Source organism: Diospyros lotus, chromosome 4, assembly GCF_014633365.1.
Source record: "Diospyros lotus cultivar Yz01 chromosome 4, ASM1463336v1, whole genome shotgun sequence".
In the NCBI taxonomy this organism is placed as follows: domain Eukaryota; kingdom Viridiplantae; phylum Streptophyta; class Magnoliopsida; order Ericales; family Ebenaceae; genus Diospyros; species Diospyros lotus.
Genome location: NC_068341.1, coordinates 13,490,839 through 13,514,018, shown reverse-complemented (window position 1 = coordinate 13,514,018; position 23,180 = coordinate 13,490,839). Strand labels below are relative to the sequence as shown.

The 23,180-nt window shown below is 36.6% G+C and overlaps 1 protein-coding gene across 1 annotated transcript in view; it reads right to left on the bottom strand.

Moving 5' to 3' along the window:
- LOC127799403 (protein SABRE) overlaps positions 1 to 23,180 on the bottom strand; it is a 107,428-nt gene that overhangs the window by 59,893 nt on the left and 24,355 nt on the right. The window contains exons 3-4 of the mRNA XM_052333408.1: positions 7,100 to 7,363; positions 5,365 to 5,630 (exon numbers count right to left, since the gene is read on the bottom strand). Coding sequence (XP_052189368.1) covers positions 5,365 to 5,630; positions 7,100 to 7,363 — 530 coding nt within the window. The remainder of the gene's footprint in view (positions 1 to 5,364; positions 5,631 to 7,099; positions 7,364 to 23,180) is intronic.

Below are 23,180 nucleotides of genomic sequence, written 5' to 3'. Positions count from 1 at the left end.
AGGATTCAATAAAGAAGATTCGGGCAAAGTATGCAAGCTTAAAAAGGCACTCTATGGCCTTAAGCAATCACTAAAGGCATGGTTTGACAGATTCCCTAAGGCAATGAGACACATGAAATATCGCCAAAGGAAGGGAGATCATACACTATTCATTAAGCACTCAATGAAGGAGAAGGTGACAGCTTTACTGGTTTATGTGAATGATATAATTATTATAGGTAATGATATTGAAGAACAGAAAGTCCTTAAGGAAAATCTGGCCAAAATTTTTGAGATTAAAGATCTTGGTATACTCAAGTACTTTATGGCAATAGAAGTGGCCTATTCTAAGGAAAGTTTTTTTTTTTTTTTTTTTTGGTCCCAATGCAAGTATATCTTGGATTTGTTAAAGGAAACAGACTTGTGTCATGACCCCAAGGGCATTAATTGTAATTTTTTGTATTTTCCTTAGTGTGTAGTGATACTTGAGTTGTTAGTTGTTAGTTGGTTAGTTGGTTGATAGATGAATGGTTGTAAACAACCTATAAATAGACTATAGGTTAGAGAGTAAGGGCTACCAATGAAATAAATAAAGATTATTGGTTGATAAATGAATGGTTGTAAACAGCCTATAAATAGACTATAGGTTAGAGAGTAAGGGCTACCAATGAATTAAATAAAGATTCTGATTTCCCTCCCACTCTTCTCTCTCCCTCTATGTCTAAACCCTTTCTTTTCCTTCTCCATTTCTCCTTCTTTCTGTTCTATTTTCTCCCTCCAATTTTGTTCTCTCTTTTTCAATTTCCTACCCAAACCCTAGGGTCGTGACAGACTGCTAAAAGGTAAAGGAGTTGGCACCCCTGTAGAGCCTAATATCAAGCTGGGAGAAAATCCTAATAGTCAGCCAGTGGATAAGGGGAGATATCAGAGATTGGTAGGTCGTTTGATCTATCTCTCACATACCAGACCATACATTGCATTTGTTGTCAGCCTAGTAAACCAATTCATGCATAGTCCAACCAAGGAACACATGCAGGCAGTGAAGAGGATCCTATGAGATCTGAAAAGAACATCGAGCAAAGGTATTTTGTTCAAATCATGAAATGATTTGGATATTAGAGGGTACACAAATGTTGATTATGCAGGCTCCCTAGCTAATAAACAATCTACAACTACATATTGTGTGTTCCTAGGAAGAAATTTGGTATCTTGGCAAAGTAAGAAACAAAGTATTGTGGCTAGATCAAGTGCAGAAGCAGAATTCAGGGCCATGGCACTCGGTCTATGTGAATTGTTATGGCTAAAGATTGTTCTAGAAGATCTAAGAGTTACTACGAATAGACCAATCAAGTTATTTTGTGATAATCAATTGGCCATTAGTATTACACATAATCCTATGCAACATGACAACACAAAGCATATAGAGATAGACTGGCATTTTATAAACGAGAAGTTGGAAGCAGGTCTAATTCATATACCCTATATTTCCTCTAAAAAAACAATTGGTTAATCTACTGACAAAGGAGCTGGCTGCTAGAAGGTTTGAAGACTTGATATACAAGCTAGGAATGATAGATATTCATTCACCAGTTTGAGGGAGAGTGTTGATTTTTGTAGGATACACAAAGGAAAGGATAAGGAAGGTTAACTAATTAACCATTCTAAGATTTGGGGCTGATCTAATCTTTGGTTTTTAGAAATTGCTAAAATCAGTTTAGGATACTTTCTTAATTCTAGTCTAGGATACTTTCCTAAATTTTGTATAGGCAATCTTTCTGAGTTTTAACTATTGTAATATTTCTTATGTTGTAATTCCTCAACCCTATAACTATGGCTATATTGTTGGGTGCAAGATATGAATGAAATTATTCCATTCTCACAGATTCTTTAAGGACATCGACTACATGCTCACATCTCACAATCCAGCAATATTGCCAAATAGCCATAACCAATCAATACAAGAGCTTTGTCTCTGTTTGTATAAGCATGACCCCTTATATCCATTTCAGGCATCCCAACTATTCCACTTAATTTGTTTTTATTTCCTTTTTTTTATTTGGGGTTTAGGGTTTTTTGCTGGGGGGAATGGGGACCAAAGAAGCAACTAAAAATCCCAAATAAATCCAAGGCTCCTACAAGAAACAACAAATAAATCCAAGGCTCCTACAGAAGAGACAACGAACAACAAATAAATCCAACATAGTACTCCACTCACTTATCAGTTAACATGTCTTCCAAGGCTCCTACAAGAAGAAAATGAGACAAGATACCTTACAATATCAAATTGGAACTGTTTATTATCTTTAAACAAATACATAACTACACTTCAAAGACTTCAACAAATTCTTCTCATGCCTCACTTCAAAAGCTATTCATAAAAGTAAAAATTGGGATTCCCAGTTCAAAATTTCTCAACTTCATGATCCACCCTTATTCCATTGTGAAAAGATTCTCAAAGTCAATTGCAAAATTGTTTTTCCTTGGTCTCAGAATGTATATTTCTAATCCAAGAATTTGCCCTAGCAATTAATGACCAGCCTTCTCCTTACACTTGCACAGATGTTGTCCACAAATAGATTAGTTCTCCATTGCTACAGGACACTCACCAGTTGTTTTGCCACACCTTATTTATGAAGATTATAACAAAAGATTTTCAAGCTCCAGAGCTTAACACCACAAAATAGGTAGTGGAGAAATGGGAGAGAGAGAAAAGCAAACCAAACTGTTTTTTGTGTACTTTCTCCAATACCCCCCCCCCCCCCCTCTTTTGGGGGAGGGGGAAGCAGGAACATCTAAGATGAATTAAATCAAATTGTCAAAACTAGCACAAAGTCTTCTAATTCTTCTTTCCAAAGATATGAAGTGTCGATCACAAAATAACAATTTGCCACATGTGGTATAAAATTTCCTTCCTGAGCAAACAATCTTATTGCTTCCATGAAATATTTGTGCAGTATCAAAGAGGGGAGACTTCCAATGAAACTTCAAACATGTGGATTCATGTCAAAGGTTTTATGGAGTTGATGGGGAACTAGTGGAATAAAAGTAGAACAGAGGATATCTGGGTTTGGTCAAAAAATAAAAAAGGAATTTCTAAACCAGTGGAATATATGTGGTTGATGACTGCCTGAGAAGCTAGGTCTAGGAAGCATATTATTTAAGATGGACAACAATTGTTACGTAAAGCCTTGGCATTGCAAATTTGGTCATTCACTAATCCAATTACAAACCATTTCAGTAGTCCTAACAAAAAACTAAACAATATTGTGACGGTCACAACATGCTCAAATTAACAGATGGTAAAAAGTAATTACTTAAAAAAAGTGAACTTAATCTGAAAACACTAGTTTAAAGCCCTAGAATCAAGCTGAAAGAACTAATTTTCTAATTTCTAAACAAAATTTTTTAGAAAGACAAAGATAACCTAAATGAAAAAAATCCCTAATTTGAGACAAATAATTTATTTTGGTAAATACATCATACTTAGGAAACCTGACTGGCCAATTCGGATTTTTCATCGTCTTGAAATATCATGCGATTCCAAGCCAGTCAATTTTGGAATCATTTTCTAATTTAACCCTTTTCTATTTGCTCCATGAAGTTTATATCAAGCATGCCAAAACATAATAAAAGGAGAAACTTAACAACCCCAATCTCATTTTCACCCCAAATCCTATCCTAATCAAATGTTTAACAAAAACTAAAACTTGAGGAGATCATGTGATTTTTTAATTTCTCAAAGTTCATTTTTTTGATAGAAAATTTCTAAAAGTTTATTTACAAATCCAGAAAATATCACATCCATATATCATCACTAGTTACAGATTTAGCAGCAATCAAAGATCCGGCATGCAATCTCTACATGTAAAAGTTGCACTAAGAATCTAGCTACTTTAATTATGGCTCTTTAAATTTCCATACTAAGGACCCAAAAAACAATTCCATATATAGTGAATTTGCATGTCACTCAAAAAGGCATCCTCAGTCCACAAGGCTCCCCACTTTGCAGAAGTCGGAGGAGGGTGTTTTTGTACCCTTGCTTTGCAAAGAAGCTGTTTTGACAACCTGAACCTGTAAATCCATGGCCTGCCAGTCACAAAGAAACAACCTTAAATTGCTACCAAGGCTGTACTCTTGCATTAATCACTCCAGCAGCAGAAATTTTGAATAGACTGCAGACTCCTCATACACATCATCACCATCTCCATAACCTATAAATTCCTTCCAATGATTAACCTGTCATGACCCCAAGGGCATTAGTTGTAATTGTTTGTATCTTCCTTAGTGTGTAGTGGTACTTGAGTTGTTAGTTGTAGTTGGTTAGTTGGTTGATAAATGAATGGTTGTAACAGCCTATAAATAGACTTGTAGGTTAGAGAATGAAGGCTATCAATTAATTGAATAAAACATTCAGTTTTTCCCCCACTCTTCTCTCTTCCTCTGTACGTCTAAACCCTCCCTTTCCTTCTCCATTTCTCCTTCTTTCTATTCTGTTTTCTCCCTCCAATTCTGTTCTTTCTTCTTCAATTTCCTATTCAAACCCTAGGGTCATGACATAACCATCTTCTCTGATAGCTAGGTTTGACGAGGATATCTTTTCTTTTTCTCGAGAAGGATGAAGATGTTTTTAAGCTTTGCCATTATTCCTTTTCTACAAGAAGGAAATACAGAAGTTCAAATGAAGTTCAGAACTCCAAGGATTAGAAACTATGGATGATGTTTTAGACATTTTTCCTGGGAAAAAGTATATTTTCAGTAATAAGATTGGGGGAAGGTTGTTCTTGTATGCAGCCTTATCCTTCTCATTGTTAATAACTGATTAGAAAATAAAATAAAAACAAAAACAAAACGAAAGTCAAAAAAATTAGAAAGTGAAAGACCTTCTTAGCAGTGACAGATGGTAACTTATAAGTTACTAACTGATCACTGTGAAGAACTAAAATAAAAGTTAATAACTAAGTCCTGTCAAAAATAAAATGAGCACTACAGAACAAACTCTCCTAAAAGTTAAGAGATGAAGATATGAGCACAGAGATAAAGTCTACAATTTGTTCACATTAATTAGATTTGATATCACAACCTCCCTTCAGATTAACCCTGGACTCCTTGATCAATATTTCAACCAAATATAATCCCTAAAAATTCTTGTTTCCATGGTTGCTAACTTTGATACTTCAGATTTTCCAGCAAATGCACAAAAGCAGAAGACAAGTACTTCTTTTGGTAAGGCATAATGCAGCTACAAAATTTCCAGAACATCTAACTAACAGCCTAAGTAAAAACAAATTCAAATAGAAAAAGGATTTTGAGACCCGGATATTATAAAGAAAGTAAAAGAATTTTGAGGTCTCATTCCCAAAAATTTAGTATAGAAAAGAAACCTGCCTATCATGACCAAATTCAGATGAAAGAGAGAACTCTTCACAGCAGAAAGAAGCATGGGTCCTCTCCATCAAGGCACATGATTCCTGGCTGGCGTAAGTGCATCCACCATTGTTAAAGTTAGACAAATGGTCATAGCTAATCCGTGGCTCACCCAAGTAGACCGAAATAGGCAAAAGGTGTAATTTGACAAACAAAGCCAGCTTCGATCCACCTTCTTTAGATATATCAATATTCAGTTCTTTAACTTCAATAGTAGCTTTTGGCATCTGCAAAAATTGATAGGAAATTAAAGCATAGAATCATTTTAGCATGCAATTCCAAGCTTAGAAGGAAAAAAATAAATCCAAGAGGCTTCTCTAAATAGGAATAGAAATTTTAGCTTCAGAATTTTCAAGAAATTAAACATTATCCACTTTTGCAAATTAGTCAATTGGAATAGCATCCGTGACAGACAGTATAAAACCAGTTCAGATGCTATACATGCCCAGATAGATAATTTCAGCTTCTACAGCCTGCATAAAAACTCGGTCACAATTTTATTCTTGACCCAACACAAAGTATCACTACACCATCCCTTTTATATGGGCATAGAAAGCAGCTAACTAAGACTAATTTTTAAAAAGAAGCAAATGTCTTCACACCATGTCAATAAATGAGTGTTATTCATGTGAAGCAAGCCAAGAGAATAACCAATCATAATTAATCCACAATTTTGCACATGTTCTTCAAGGAAACCAAAAGAACAGTCTTTCCCCTTAGAAATAGATTCCATTACTGTAATTTGGTTTCTGATAGAGCTGGTCATCAAAACTCTCACAGGGAAAAGAACTTAAACTATCACCTGCTAATCTCTTGAATTTCAGGAAATAGTAAAAGCAACAAAGATAAACTTTCAAACATAAACAAACCAAGTAAACTCATTTTATGTGCAATTCAATGTGAATTCAGAACACAGACTTCGGTATTGCTTCCATATAGTCCCTATCCTGATATGGAATCCCTTCAAAACATAAAAAGGTTTCATATGTAATGCAAATAAGAAGGAACCCCCCTAGCAATTATTAGAATTGTACAGAAAATGTGTCCTCATGTCCCCACCCAAATAAATGTTGACTAATGAAGTTAATTATGAGATTTCCACAATTCTAAGTGATAAATTTTGTTATTCTATTATTTTATTATTTTATATATTTATTTCATATCTAAATTCTAATTATCATGTATTTATTTAATTAGTAAAAATAAATCCCAGTATGACCCCAGTTCAACTAGAGTCCAGCCCTTGACCCGTCTCCCATTTCCTGTTCAATAGCATGGTCCAGGTTTCAAAACATTGATTTGATCGTAACATTCCCCTTGCTTTTTTTGCAAATAGGTTATTTTCACAATTCAAACTCATGACCTTCCAATCACAAAGGAGCAACCTTACCATGCTACCAAGGCTCATCCTCGCCTAAACTGTTATGTTCAATGGGTTGGGATGCTTCTATGTAAAATAAATTCTTTTGGTATTAGATTAAAGAGGACAGCAGTAACCGGTAAGTATCCATAACTTTGTTTCCAGTTATCTGTAGCCACACAGTAACTTAGGAAGGAAAGCAACCATGGACAACCCTAATGATCTTTCACATGCAAAATGTTGAATCAGATGGAATAAATCAGCACCGAAGGAATAAATCAAGAAAATGACCAACAGTAAAGGAAAAGAACTTGAAAAAATGCATATTGCACATACCTTCACAACCAATTCTGTTATAGAAACTGATATAAATCTGGCCATGTTAGCCACAACCATCCATTTTCCTCTGCCAGAACTGCGAGACTTTCGAGTTCTACTTTTCTTCTGTGCACTTTTGTTTGAAGGTCTCATTACAACTTCCAAATCACATATTAAAACCTGCAACTTTGGATCCTTAGAAATAAAACCAACCCCAAGTTTCACCAAGGACTGCCGTAAGCTGAGTCTGATTTCAGCAACAGATACGGATTCAACAGCACCCTGTGAAACATCAATACCGTATGAACATGAAAAAAATGACCCTAGAGATCCATTAATGAAAAATCAGATAAAAATATCCCACACCAACAAGTCTCATGATGCTTCTTAAAACTCAAACAAAGCAATTAAGAGTTGTATCTCTAACAAATTCACAATTTTTTAAAACCGAATTTTGCTTTTAGTTTATTAAAGGGGTCTTCTTGTTATTAGAAAACAAGAAAGATGATAAAACGTGGCAACAATAATAGCAGTTGACATAGATGGAGAGCCCTCACAAAAAAATGTGCATACAGTTCAGTACTACAAAGAGTACAGAGCCAGTATGTACATACTTCCCGATTCATTACCATATTGAGTTAATAAAACAACAATAATCACAAAGCCTTTGTCCCACTAGGTGGGTTCAGCACAATTTTTAGAAAGACAGAAAAATTCATTCATTGAGACAACCAAAAAAAAAAAAAAAAAATTGAAGAATACCAAAGAGTTCAATAAGAAAGAATTCACAAAAATCAGTTAGAAGTCGTGAAACAAAGAATTTTTTCTTAAGTTCACATGATTTGCAATATTAGCACAATAAAAATCGCAAACCTGTAATTCAATTTTCCTAATCCAGACTACAGTTCCTATCTCACTGCCCTGACAGATGATGCAATCTTCTGGATCTGCATATAAATTGTATTCAAGTGGTGCAATGGGTTGATAAGAATCTTGTCTCTCAGAAGCAGCAATATTTATCCAAGGGAGGTAGGCTTGATCAACAGTTCACATCCAGTCTGCCATTTATCTCCTGCCCCTTTTCCCCATTTTTATTTGCTGGTTAGACTGTTGAGGAAACTTACAAGGATTTGTTTTAGGCAGTCAAAAAGAAGAATTCAAGTACTATCTAGCAGACTAAGATAAGGTTTTCTTCTCTTTTAAAGGGTGCGTTGAGCCCTTGGAGATATTTGATAGAGATTTACCGGGAAAAGGAACATTGATATCTCCCTTGTCACAAAAGGCATCACAGAAAGAACTCAACAAACCGTTAACACAAGGATGCAAACCCAACTGTCCTCCAGAAAATCAACCTGAAAATACTCAGAAAGAACCTTTAAAAGAGCTGTCAGAGGATCCAATTCCCAATCCTGAAAGTTCCTCCTAAAAGGAGGGGACCAAGCCATGCCAAAGGGGGAAAATAAAACAGCTACTCTTTACATCAATAGCAACCTAAAACAAGTACTAGGAGGTAAGACTCGAGGGTTGCTACCACACTTGTCTAACTAAAACCTAGTCCTAGCACTGTTAGCCAACATAATCTGAGTGAACCTAGAAAAACTGAACCAAACAGATATAGGGCCTGTTTTGTATTGTTGTGCTGTGGCTGCTGTGCTGTGAAGGTAATGTTGATAAAATAGTGTCTGGTGACCGAGTGTGGTGCTGTGCTTATTAAGGTTTAGAGCAAGTAGAAAGTGTGGTCAATATTTTATTGTTGTGTTGTAGGTTTGTAAAAAATGAGTAAAAAAGACTAGGATATTAAATAGCTACTTTGGAAAGTGGCATAATTATGAAGAGAGATGATGGTTATAAAAGTAGATGGCCTATTAATGATTGTGGGTCCCATTAAAAGCTGCTGTTATTTTTATGCAAGGGCTCCCCTGCTTTTGCTTAAAAGCAGCTTAACCTGTTTTTTTAGAAGCAGCAGCTGTGCTTTATAGGAACAGCAACCCTTTACCAAATGGTACTTTTTAAAATAAGTAGATAAAACGCTGCTGTGCTTAAAAAGCACAGCAATACCAAACAGGCATATTCCCCTCCAAACCACTCTCCCATGAGCTACAGAGATCACCCTCAAGAATCAATCTTCCAAAACACAGCAATACTTCCTACGATAACTCTCCTCCTCTAACAGCCAATCACATAAGCAAACCTACACAACCACTTACCTAAAAGTGCAATGTTTGTAAGCCTCAAGCTTGTAATTCCTAGCTCAACTTCTTCAAGCGGAAGACATATTATGACCTTCACTCAATGATACTTCAAACCATCCCACAGAAAGTTACTCGAATCTTTTTGAGTCCAGAAGCAAAGAAGCTGGGGATATAAATGAGTGACATCATATGAGAGAGAATAGCGGATAACGCGTTCCTATAAAAGGCAAGTCCACCACCTTTAGAGAGATACTGCATCTTCCATGATAACGGCTTTTGTCTCACATCTCTTGAAAACACTAATCCACAAAGAACAGTTTTTATATTTGGAGTTTAAGACAAGCTTAAGTAAATCGAAAGCAGGGAACCTATATTGCATTCAAGAACTTTGGCAAACAAGCTTACGTTCTCTGTAATACCAATTGTATACTTTCTCTTTTACTCAAATTAATACATAAACAAGAAACCCTCAAAGCACATCAACATATTCTCAAAAATCTGATATCCCTCACCTTAGCATCACAATCTGCAAAGGAGGTGGGAAACAACCACACTCCTCCTGTTTAGCCCATCCATAAACCAAACAGCAAGCCTTCTCCTTCCAACTACCATACCATCATAACTAGGATGAACAAAATGGCGAAAGGGGGATCAGACTCAAACCCTAGAGCTGCCAAAAACCCTTTTGAAGAGCCATTAACCAGGACAGAGGACACAACTGAAGAAATACAATAGTGGTCCACCCAATCCAAGTTTCCAAAGTCCATACAGCTTAAAATAATAATTAGAAAATCCCAATTGAATCAATACATTCATTAGCTATCAAAGTTGCAATTGGACTTCTGCCTCCCTCCCACAAGGCATTTTGTGTTGGCAGCAAAATGCAACCACAACCTCTTTAAGCCTACAAGAAATTAACTTGCTGGTGATTTTGTAAACATCACCGGCTAGACTGGCCTAAACTTCTTGATGTCAACTCTCTGTCCACCTTAGAAATAGGAACTATGAAAGACATTTCGAGACTTTTCTCAAAAATGACTCCTCTCGAAAAATCCATTAAGAATCTCCGGAACCTCTCCCTCAACAACCTCCCAACAAAAATGGACTCTTCTTGGCGGTTATTAACATACAGCTAAACATAACCAATATTAAAAAAAAATGTTCTGATTCTTTTCGCAAATATTAGTTTCAGCAATCCAGTTTCTCTTGAACTAGTTCTGGTCTACAATTTTGGCCCTTTGATTAAAATGCTCGTCTCCCTCTCTCTATCCAAATAAAAACTAAAACATTTTTATATTACATTACAATAGTATGCATTTTCTGACATCGACTTCCTCGAATTTGTATCCAACATACAGCCTTGAAACTTCATCCAACCTATATCAGAATCCCTAATATTCAAGCACCATCGCTACAGCTTCTACAACAACACACCAAACATTATTCCATCTAGGTGGGGTCGGCTACATGGATTAAAATTGTCCCTATTATTTACTTCCTTTTCAATTCTTCTTCTTCTTTTTCAGAGAGAGGGGCTATGGAATAAAATCCACCAATAAACCCAAGATCAAAAACATGTTGGAATTGCTTATTGAAATAACTCAGAATTGCTTATTAAACTACTACTAATTTCAATTCAAACCCAAAGGAGGAGGGAAGTTAACAACAAAAACTTCCATAAGCCTTTTTACTCACATAAACATAAATCTTAATAGAATTTAACTAATACGCTTTGCGTACGAAAGAAGTTTCTATCAAGTTGGATGGCTTAACCTTGAGATGTTATATAACAGAAATTAAAAGAAAGACATTCGTCTAGGGGAAAAATAATACATGGAATGTGATTAATGCACGAGGATAAGTGAAAAATGTGCAATGCATACTAAATGAAAAATTGATTCACATCATCATGATAATTGAAGGAATGAGCAAGATAGAATCATTTACTTTTTCCCAAAATTAGAGGAAAACCAAGTGTTTTACCTTTTAATTTCCATAAAGTTCCACGGTCAGATTTTCATAATAAAATGAAGAATGAAGCATGTGTTAAAGTAATTGCAATCAATTAACATCTTTCCATCACAAACTAACATAACATCATCTTTGTTGTATGGCTAAGAAAGATGGGTAGTTAAGCGCCAACAACGTGTAAAGTATGAGCATAGCTGAGATAAAAATGTTGTGGTTTGCAACCATGCAAGAAAAGACAAAATAAAAAATGAAATATATATAATAAGGTTGGATTGGTGCTTATTGAAGATAAGATGCAGGAGTCATAATTAAGATGCCTTAGACATGTGAGATAAAAACTAATAGAAGCATTTGTGATGCTGGGAAACCCTTATCCATGACACAGGGTACAATATCCTTGCAAAGGATATATATGGCCACGGATATAGGTAATTCGAGGTTTAGGTGTCGTGTACCTAGGGATTTGATAGGGAATTGGAAGAAATAGAGGGGGAATTAGACTGAAAGGGAAGGGAATGCAGTAAGAAATGGGGAAGGATTACAGACAGAACAAAAAGGAGGGGAGATTAGAGAGTGTTGAATAATTCACGAGATTGAAGGAGATTTGGAGGATAAAGATCGTGAGCAGCCTTTCCAAAATTAAGACAGATCTTCTCCAAGATTAGGGAAGTGATCATGATTTAAATTAGTTTCCTAATCTGCAACTGTATATTTAGCTTCCTTGTATACTGTACAGAATATTTGTTTTCCCTTTCCTAATGTAATCTTTTTCCATATTAATAGGGAACGTATCTTAGTGTCTAAAATACAATTGAACGAGTACTTCCTTCCAATCTTTACCAATTTCTACATGGTATCAGAGCCAACCTAAGGAAGATTCAAACTCGTTTTTTTTTTCGGCCTTCATTGCCTCGTTTGTTTTCTATCCTCCTCTTTTAGAAGTCACCCACATAGAATGTCGGAAATTTCAGAAATAGCTTCCCCCATATCGAGAGAGGCGATGCCTATTCAACCATCAATTGGAGGTACTTTTTCCGATGACTTGCCTAGCATGCACCAATCATACAAATTGGAGGGTGGTAACTACCTCCAATGGTCTCAATTGGTGAGGACGTTTTTGAAGGGAAGGCCGAAGATCTCTCACCTCGCTGCACCAGCTCCTTGTGGAAACATAAGTATTTCTGTTATGTTTGTTTTGTTTATTACCGTTGTTTTCTGATCATTTAGTCAGGTGCATAGCGCATAAGCGCTATTTTATTCTGTCGGTGTTTTGCTATCATATATAGCTACACCTCTTGCTATTGTTTTTGTCTTATCATTGTTGTAGTTCCTGATTTGTTAATCTACTGAGAGTTCCTTTCTTCCTTTTCGTAATTGCATTTTCTTGTGCCCTAGCACTTCATTACATGGTATCAGAGCCAATGGCCTGTAATTCGAATTCTACCTCTGCATCTCCTCGTAACTCTTCCTCGTCACTAGCCTCGCAATCTGATTTTTCTGCGGTGGCTAAAGCATTCAGTTTCATTCCAATCAAGCTCGACTCGAACAATTACATATTTTGGAAAAGTGCAGATTCTTGCGACTCTTCGTGCGTTTGATTTAGTGCCTTTTGTTAATAAGACTTCTCCACCACAAAAGTATCTGGTGAATCCAGATTCAACATCGTTAATGAAGTTAATCCAGAGTATCTGACATGGATGAGATCAGATCAATTGCTGCTTGGATGGCTGTTCTCCACAATCGAAAAAGAAGTTCTCGCACAAGTGATTCATTCTGAATCATCTGCTGAGGTATGGAACTCCTTAGAGAATCTTTATTCTCGACAAACTATTGCTAAGTCCTTCCAGTTAAAGCAGCAGCTACAATCTCTTAAGAAAGGTGCAATGTCTGTGAATGATTATGTTCTCAAGATTAAAACTATAGGACATTCATTAACTGCAATTGGAGAACCTTTAGATGATAAGGAATTGCTGCTTTCTATTCTAAATGGACTTGATCATGACTATGAAACAGTTGTCAACTTAATAACCCATCAAATGGATGAGATCAATATAGAGAAAGTGCAGTATTTGTTATTAATGCATGAGCAAAGGCTGTCATCTAAGAATGCACCATTGGTTGCTTCTAATTTTGATTCAGAGGTAACCTCTACAAAAACAGTTAATGTTGCACAAACTGCTAGAACTGGTGAATTTGTTGCTAATAGAGGAGGTTTCATGCCTAGAGGAAGAGGTTTTATTAATAGAGGAGGAAGAGAACGAGGTAAATTTTCAAATAGAAGAATTTATTGTCAGCTTTGTGGAAAACCGGGACATTTTATTGACAAATGCTACCATAGATTTGACAGGAACTTTCAACGAATGCCAAATCAAGGCTTTGGTCAGTTTAATAATGGTGTTCAGTATAATACTGGTGGTCAACCAGATTCTAAGGCATTATGGCTGCCTTTAGTGGTTCTAATGGAGCTTGCATGAATGATTTAGGATCAGTTTCAGGTGGTCCTTACTACAGTCACTTTTCTTCTCCACAACCTGATAATCTGTCTCATTCTTCTGCATCCATTGCAGATCCTGCTTGGTTTGTTGATTCTGGTGCAACAAATCATATCACATCTAATCTAAACAATCTTTCTATTCGTGCTCCTTATATTGGTGATGACAAAGTGGCTGTAGGCAATGGTAAGACTTTACCTATCTCGAATATTGGTTGCAGCAATTTATACACTCATCAACAACCTATTTCTATCCTTTCTTTACCCAATGTTTTGCATGTTCCTAGTATGCAAAAGAACTTGCTTAGTGTTTCGCAACTCACTCGTGATCACAATGTTATTGCTGAATTTCATGCTACTTCTTGTTTAATTAAGGACAAGGATTCCGAGAAAGTGCTACTTCAGGGAGGTCTTAAAGATGGCTTTTATCGGCTGTCACCAGCTCTTGCTCATGGTGATTCCAGCATTTCCATTCATTCTCATTCTCCAAATGTATCGTTGGTGTCAAATGTTTCAGCTTTTTCAAATTGTAATCAACCCAGCTCATTTGTTCATGAGCAGCAGTCTTCCAATACTCAATGTAATACTGATAGCATACAATGGCATGCCAAATTAGGGCATCCATCATCAAATGTATTGAGAATAGTATTGAATAAATTCATGTTCCATTTTCTAAGTCTGACTTATCTTTTTGTGATTCTTGTAAACTTGGTAAACTTCATTAGCTTCCTTTTGTTGATTGTGAAATTAAGGCCACAAAACCATTAGAATTGGTATATTCTGATTTGTGAGGACCCTCTCCAGCTTTATCTACTGAAGGTTTTCGCTATTATATTGTCTTTGTGGATGCCTATTCTAGGTATTCATGGATATATCCTCTAAAATTGAAATCTGATGCCTTGTCTGTGTTTGTCATCTTTCACAAGTTTGCTGAACTGCAGTATAATTCCAAACTTAGAGCTTTACAAACTGATAATGGGGGTGAGTTTAAGGCTTTCTTACCTTATCTTCAAAGCCAAGATATTCAACCTAGATTTACTTGTCCATATACCCATCAACAGAATGGTGTGGCTGAGAGGAAACATAAGCATATTGCTGAAATGGGACTCACTTTGTTAGCTCATGCTCATATGCCATTAAAGTTTTGGGTTGAAGCCTTTCAAACTGCGGTTTACATTATAAATCTTCTACTTGCTTCTCCTCTAAAGTTTAAAACTCCCTTTGAACTGCTGTATCATAAATCTCCCAACTATTCTTTGTTGCAACCTTTTGGTTGTGCTTGTTTTCCTTATCTTAGACCCTACAACAAGCATAAATTTGATTTTCATACATCTAAAGATGTGCCATGATGTATGCTATTTGCGGACGACATAGTGTTGGTGGATGAAACAAAAGAAGGAGTGAACACTAAGCTTGAGTTGTGGAGAAACAATTTAGAATCTAAGGGATTTAAATTAAGTAGAAAGAAAACAGAATATATGGAATGCAAATTTAGTAAAAATGCAAGAGTGGATGATGTTATAATAAAATTAGAAGACCAAATCTTACAAAGAAAAGACCATTTTCGATATTTGGGATCAGTGATTCAAAAAGATGGAGAAATCCACGAGGATGTCGCACATAGAATTAAGGCAGGTTGGCTAAAATGGAGAAATGCATCGGGGGTGTTATGTGATGGTAAAATCCCATTAAAATTGAAAGGAAAATTCTATAGGACAGCTATAAGACCAGTTTTGTTGTACGGCTCAGAATGTTGGGCAGTCAAATACTAACATGAGCAAAAGACGAGTGTAGCGGATATGAGGATGTTAAGATGGATGTGCGGCCATACAAGAAAAGATAAAATTAGAAATGAAGTTATTCGTAATAAGGTAGGAGTAGTGCCAATAGAGGAGAAGATGAGAGAGACTAGACTAAGATGGTTTGGTCATGTGAGAAGGAGACCAAGAGACGCTCATGTGAGGAGAGTTGATGAAATGGAACAATTAGCCACAAAAAGAGGTAGAGGTAGACCCAAGAAGACTTTAGGAGAGACATTAAAATTTGATATGAAATATATGGATCTAAATGAGGATATGACAAAAGACAGAAATACATGGAAGTCTAGAATTCATGTAGCCGACCCCACATAGTGGGATAAAGGCTGGATATGTTGTTGTGTTGTAAGTGTGTTTTCATTGGATATAGTCACACTCAAGCTGGTTACAAATGCCTGCATCCTTCAGGAAGGGTCTATGTGTCCAGGCATGTTCAATTCAATCCCATTGAGTTTCCCTATACATCTTTATTTCTTTCATCTTCTTCTGTTTCTAAGCCTATTTCAAGTGAGACTCAATGTGGAGGATCTACTGCTGTGTTTTCTTCGTTTCCTATTTCTTCTTCTACAGTTTATGCTTCTTTATCTCCTTGTGTAGCACCATCTCCGGATCCTATTCCTAATCCTACTCTATCTTCGTCTTCTTCTGTTCCACCCACCATATCAAGCTCCTCATTTTCTACTTCGTTACCAGCTCAAAATCCTTCTCTACCTAGATCCAAATTGGCTTCTGCACCCTCTATCCATCCTATGGTCACTAGATCTAAATCCAGAACTCTTCCTACTGTTCCTCGTGCTCTGATAAGCACTCTTGAACCTGATTCAGTTCGTGAAGCTCTCTTAGACCCACGATGGGTTCAAGCGATGAAGGAGGAAATTTCTGCTTTGCATCCCAATTGTACATGGGTTCTTGTACCATTTTCAAAGGATATGAATTTAATTGGGTGGAAATGGGTGTTTAGGATCAAGTATAAGGCTGATGGATCTATTCTTAAATACAAGGTCAGATTAGTTGCAAAGGGTTTTCTTCAAAATCCTGGCCTAGATTATGGTGAGACATTTAGTCCGGTTGTAAAAGCTCCTACCATTCGGGTATTATTTTCTTTAGCTATAGCCTTTGGCTGGGATGTGCAGCAAGTAGATGTAAACAATGCTTTCCTCAATGGAGACTTGACAGAAGCTGTGTTTATGACTCAGCCAGAAGGTTTTGTTAGCCCTCAGTTTCCCTCACATGTTTGCCAGCTGCAAAAGTCCTTGTATGGTCTTAAACAAGCACCTCGAGCTTGGTATAATAAGTTGAGGATGGCTTTACAGAGCTGGGGTTTCACTAGAGCAACATCTGATGTGACTTTATTCATAAAAAGGACCTCATCTTATGTTTTGTTTATTCTGGTCTATGTGGATGATATATTGCTTACTGGTTCGAACAGCCTAGCTCTTAAATCTTGTATTGCTGATTTAGATACCCATTTTGCATTAAAGACTCTCGGTTCAATCAATTATTTTCTCGGATTTGAGGCTTTTCGAGATGCAAGTGGATTATACTTGACTCAATCTAAATATGGGTTGGATTTGTTGAAAAAGGCCAACATGCAAGACTGTAAACCCTGTGATACACCCATGGTTTCAGGCATTCCGTTGACTAATGAGGGTGATGTATTTCCTAATCCTTCTTTGTATAGAACTCTCATTGGATCTCTTCAATATCTTACCTATACACGTCCCAATATTGCTTTTGTTGTTAATAAGCTTAGCCAATACTTATCTGTTCCTAAAGTTCAACACTGGACTGCATGTAAAAGGCTACTTAGATATATCAAAGGAACAATTGGACTGGGTTTGTGGTTTTCCTCATCTATCGGTGATTTGTCTTTAAAGGTCTATACTGATGCAGACCATGCTGGCTGCAAAGAAACTCAGCGATCAACTAGTGGTTTCAGTGTGTTTCTTGGCAACAACTTGATTGTATGGGGCTCTAAGAAGCAATCTGTGATGGCTAGATCAGTAGGAGAAGCTGAGTATAGAGCTATAGCTCTAGGAGTTACTGAACTATTGTAGCTGAGATCTTTATTTACCGAATTGGGCTATCCAGTGAATGCTACATCTGTGGTTTGGAGTGATAACTTAGCAGCAAAAAGTATGACTGAAAATCTTGTATTCCATTCTCGAACCAAGCACATTGAAATTGATGTGCATTTTGTGCGTGAAAGAGTTGAGAGTGGTGAAGTTGAAGTTCGTTATATTCCTACCGAATTTCAGATTGCTGATGTGTTCGCTAAAAGTCTGGCTAGAGATCGATTTTGGTTTTTCTGCTCTAAGCTTGGTCTAAAGGTGTCTCCTGTGCAGCAACATATTTCTCCTACATCATCCTGTTTAAATTGGTTGAAGATTACAAAATGTTCTTCTCCAGCGAAGTCTGATTTGAGAGGAAGTGTGGAAACATAAGTTACCTGTTCCAGAATGTTGTTCTTCTCAAGAGAGGAGTTTGCTTTGAGGGGAAATGTGGAAACATAAGTATTTCTATTATGTTTGTTTTGTTTATTAGCGTTGTTTTCTGATCAATTAGTCAGGTGCATAGCGCATAAGCGTTATTTTATTTTGTCGGTGTTTTGCTATTATATATAGCTGCACCTCTTGCTATTGTTTTTGTATTATCATTGTTGTAGTTCCTGATTTGTTAATCTACTGAGAGTTCCTTTCTTCCTTTTCGTAATTTCATTTTCTTATGCCCAAGCACTTCATTACACTCCTAAGACCTCGAATCCCACGTTTGCTGCTTGGGACATAGAGGACTCCATGTTGATATCATGACTGTGGAATTCCATACAACCCGAGGTAAGTAAAAATTATATGTTTCTATCTACGGCTAAGGATATATGGGAGACGATTAAGAGGACATACTCAAAGGTGCAAAATGTATCTGTTGTTTATGAAATTAAGACCAAGATTAGTGGCACAAAACAAGAGCCTATGACTGTGACTAATTATTATAACAAGAAGAAAGGTTTTTGGCTTGAGTTAGACCACTATCATGACATTTAGATGGTTTGTAGTGAAGATACTATTATTCTAACCTCTATGCTAGAAAGAGATAGAATATTAGAGTTTTTGGTTAGACTCAATCCTAAATTTGATCAGGTTAGAGCACAAATCCTTAGCCAAGAGCAGTGTTGTTAAAGGCGTGCCTATGCGCAAGGCCCCTCAAGCCGCAGCCATCTCGCCTTGCTATGCCCAGGCGAGGCAAGATCCAGCTAGGCGCACCTCCCTCAGGCGCAGCTGAAAAATCAGCATGTTTTATTTTTTAAACATTTTTCTGTTAAAACTTAAAGAGAAAGAAAATAATAAAATACAATATTAAAAAATCAACAAAACTCAAAAATATCATCATGCTCCAATGGATCTTGACAAGGAAGAAGAATATGGAGAGGGAGATGACGTAGAAGGAGATATTGGAGATGATAGTTCTGATGATGAAAATATGGATACATTTGATCTTGATGATGAGGATGATTTCTAGTTTATTATGTATATGTAGTTAATCTTAATTAAAATTTATCCATTTAGTACCTATTAATGGTTTAAGGTTGATCATTTAACTTTTTCTTTTAAGTTGACTGTCGACTTAAAATCTTAAAACTAACATTTTTTTGTGGGTTTTGCTTAAGTTAAATGATATTTTAGTACTATTTTGTTGTCTTTTAATTATATATGTCAAATACTAATTTTGTTTTTTATTTGAGGTGTTTAAATGTCGATTCCTTTTTCTGATTTGTTGAAATATGATGGGATTTAATTTGCTGAAATTTACAGGTATGTCATGAAGTATGTTTATATTGTGATTTATCTAATATATGTTGAATTCTTGAATTTTTTGATAACATAAATGTTGATATGTGATTAGGATCTATTTTATTCAATTAAGAAGTATATTTTTCTTTCTTCTTAGTCGGCATGCGCCTTGCACCTGCCAGGCGCGCGTCTCGCCTTGCGCCTTGTGCCTCAAGCTCCAATACCCTTTGCGCCTTAATGCGCCTTGGGCCTTTAACAACACTGGCCAAGAGAAAATGCCATATTTGAATGAGGTCTACTTTATAGTTCAAAGTGAGGAACATAGAAGGGCAGCAATGTTTACTAATCATCATATGGAAGGCTTTGCTATGGTTTCTAATAGAGTGCAGGGGACATGGTCAAAATCATCCCAAGGCAAGGATCAGCCTTCTCTGAAATAGAATAAGGAAGGGGTGTGGTGTTCTTATTGTAAGAAACCTAGACACACACGCGAAACATGCTTCAAATTACATGGAAAATAAACAATCTTAAGCAAACAACAATAACAACAACATATCCAGCCTTTATCCCACTATGTGGGGTCGGCTACATGAATTCTAAACTTCCATATATTTCTATCTTTTGTCATATCTTCATTGAGATCCATACACTTCATATCAAACTTTAATGTCTCCCTCAAAATCTTATTAGGTCTGCCTCTACCTCTTTTTTTGATTAATTGTTCTATTTCATCAACTCTCCTCACAGGAGCGTCTCTTGGTCTCCTTCTCACATGACCAAACCATCTTAGTCTAGTCTCTCTCATCTTCTCCTCTATTGGCACTACTCCTACCTTATTACGAATAATTTCATTTCTAATTTTATCTTTTCTTGTATGGCCGCACATCCATCTTAACATCCTCATCTCCGCTACACTCGTCTTTTGCTCATGTTAGTATTTAACTACCCAACATTCTGAGCCGTACAACAAAACTGGTCTTATAGCTGTCCTATAGAATTTTCCTTTCAATTTTAATGGGATTTTACCATCACATAACACCCCCGATGTATTTCTCCATTTTAGCCAACCTGCCTTAATTCTATGTGTGACATCCTCGTGAATTTCTCCATCTTTTTGAATCACTGATCCCAAATATCGAAAATGGTCTTTTCTTTATAAGATTTGGTCTTCCAATTTTATTATAACATCCTCCACTCTTGCATTCTTACTAAATTTACATTCCATATATTCTGTTTTCTTTCTGCTTAATTTAAATCCCTTAGATTCTAAATTGTTTCTCCATAACTCAAGCTTAATGTTCACTCCTTCTTTTGTTTCATCCACCAACACTATATCGTCTGCAAATAGCATACACCATGGCACCTCTGTCTGAATATCTTTAATGAGTTCATCCATTACTAAAGCAAATAAGTATGGACTTAGTGCAGAACATTGATGCAATCCTATTGTAATTTTAAACGGTTTAGTATCCCCTCCGCATGTCCTTAAGGGCTTGTATATAGGCTATTCGGACTCCTTTCTTCTCTAAAACCCTCCATAATATTTCTCTAGGGACCCTATCATAGGCCTTTTCTAGATCTATAAACATCATATGTAGGTCCTTCTGATGATCCCGATACATTTCCATTAGGCGCCTCAGTAGGTATATAGCTTCCATTGTTGACCTACCGGGCATGAAACCAAACTGATTTTCTGAGACCTCTGTTTCTTTTCTGAGCCTCTGCTCTATTACTCTCTCCCAGAGTTTCATGGTATGGCTCATTAACTTAATTCCTCTGTAATTTTCACAGTTTTGAACATCTCCTTTGTTCTTATATATAGGGACCAAAGTACTCTTCCTCCACTCATCTGGCATCTTTTTTTATTTAAGAATCGCGTTAAATAATTTCGTTAGCCAGGAGATACCCTCTTCTCCCATGCATTTCCATGCTTCTATTGGTATATTATCCGGTCCCACCGCCTTATGATTTTTCATCTTTTTTAATGCTTGCCTTATTTCATTTGGATTTATGCGTCAATAAAATGTATAGCTCACGTTCCCTTCAGAGTTACTAAGATGTCCCAACCTAACTCTTATGTCGCCATCATCATTGAATAATTTTGTGAAATACTCCTTCCATCTCTCTTTAATCGCTCCCTCATTCACTAATACATTTTGATTTTCATCTTTTATGCATTTCACTTAATTTAAGCAAAATGGGACAAAAATAGTTTTTTTTTTTTATCGATATATGGGGGCCTTCTAAAATTCCCAAATATTTGGGGGAAAATAGTTTTTTTTTTATTGATGACTACACTAGAATGACCTAGGTTTACTTGTTAAAAGAAAAGGCAACCCTTAGCAGTGTCTTACAATCATTTCACATGATGATTCTCACTCAATTTGGGGTATCCATTCGAAAATTCAAAACTGACAATGCATGGGACTACTTCAATCACACTCTCAATTAGTTTTTCCAACAAAGAGGAATTCTCCAAGAATCCTCTTGTGTTGACACCCCCAACAAAATGGATTGCTGAGAGAAAAATGAGGCATCTCCTCAATGTGACTCGAGCTCTTTTGCATCAAAATTCGGTACCTAAAACCTTTTGGGGTGAGGTTGTGTTAACTGCTACCCACTTAATTAATAGGGTCCCCTCTCAGGTGCTTGGGAATCTTAAGTCCTTTTCAGTGCCTCACCACTCATTTTCCAAAGCCCTATCTTCATTCCCCTCTCCCACTTAAGGTATTTGGGTGTGTGGCCTTTGTGCATGTGTCTAAACAACATAGGGACAAATTTGATCCTCGGGCTCTCCGTTGTGTCTTCCTTAGCTATTCTTCTACTCAAAAGGGCCATAAATGCTACTATCCTCCTACTAGGAAATTTGTTGTCTCTAAAGATGTCACCTTTGTGGAAAATCAAGCCTTTTTCCATCCTTGTGCTTTTGGTCACCAGGGGAAGAGTCTAGGTGGTGACCAGTCCCTACCGAGTTTTGAATCAGTGTTTCAACAATCTCCTAACCAATCCTATAAATCTCAGTCCATAACTTCTCTTCCTCTTGACATTGATTCTTCTCCTCCTATCTCTCCTATTCCGAGTTCAGCTCCTCAAGAGGGAACATCTCAAGAGTTCTCTCCTATCCCAGATTCAACAAGATCTCCTGCAAGGTTCAAAGGGTCACCTTATGTGTATAAAAGGAGGAGTCAATCTATTCAATGTGCTCAACAAGAACTACCTTCCTCCTCACAGTCAGGTGTGGAATCCTCTCAGTCCCATGATCCCTTGCCTACTGCTCGCACTGATTTGGACTTGCCCATTTCCATTAGAAAGGGAGTTAGGAGTTGCACTAAGCATCCTATAGCCAATTTCATTTCCTACCATCGTTTGTCACCTAAGCACAAGTGTTTCCTATCTTCTGTTGATTCTATAGTCATTCCTAAGACTGTGGAGGAGGCATTATAGAATCAGAATTGGGTACATGCTATGCAAGAGGAAATGAGGGCTCTGGAGAAAAAACAGACATGGGAAATGGTGCCTAAACCAAAAAGGGTGTGGCCTATGGGTTGTAGATGAGTATTCAATGTTAAGTATAATGCAAATGGCACTTTGGAGAGATATAAAGCTAGATTGGTTGCCAAAGAATATACACAAACCTATGGCATTAACTACTTGAAAATATTTGCAGCAGTGGCAAAAATGACCATAGTAAGAATTCTTCTATCCTTAGCTAGTTGTTATGGTTAGCAATTGACCTTCCCAGTAGCTCAACAACGGAAGCTATATACTTGTTGAGGCACCTAATAAAAAGATATAGCAATAAACAAAAAGATGAAGTACGATGTTCATAGATTTTGGGGG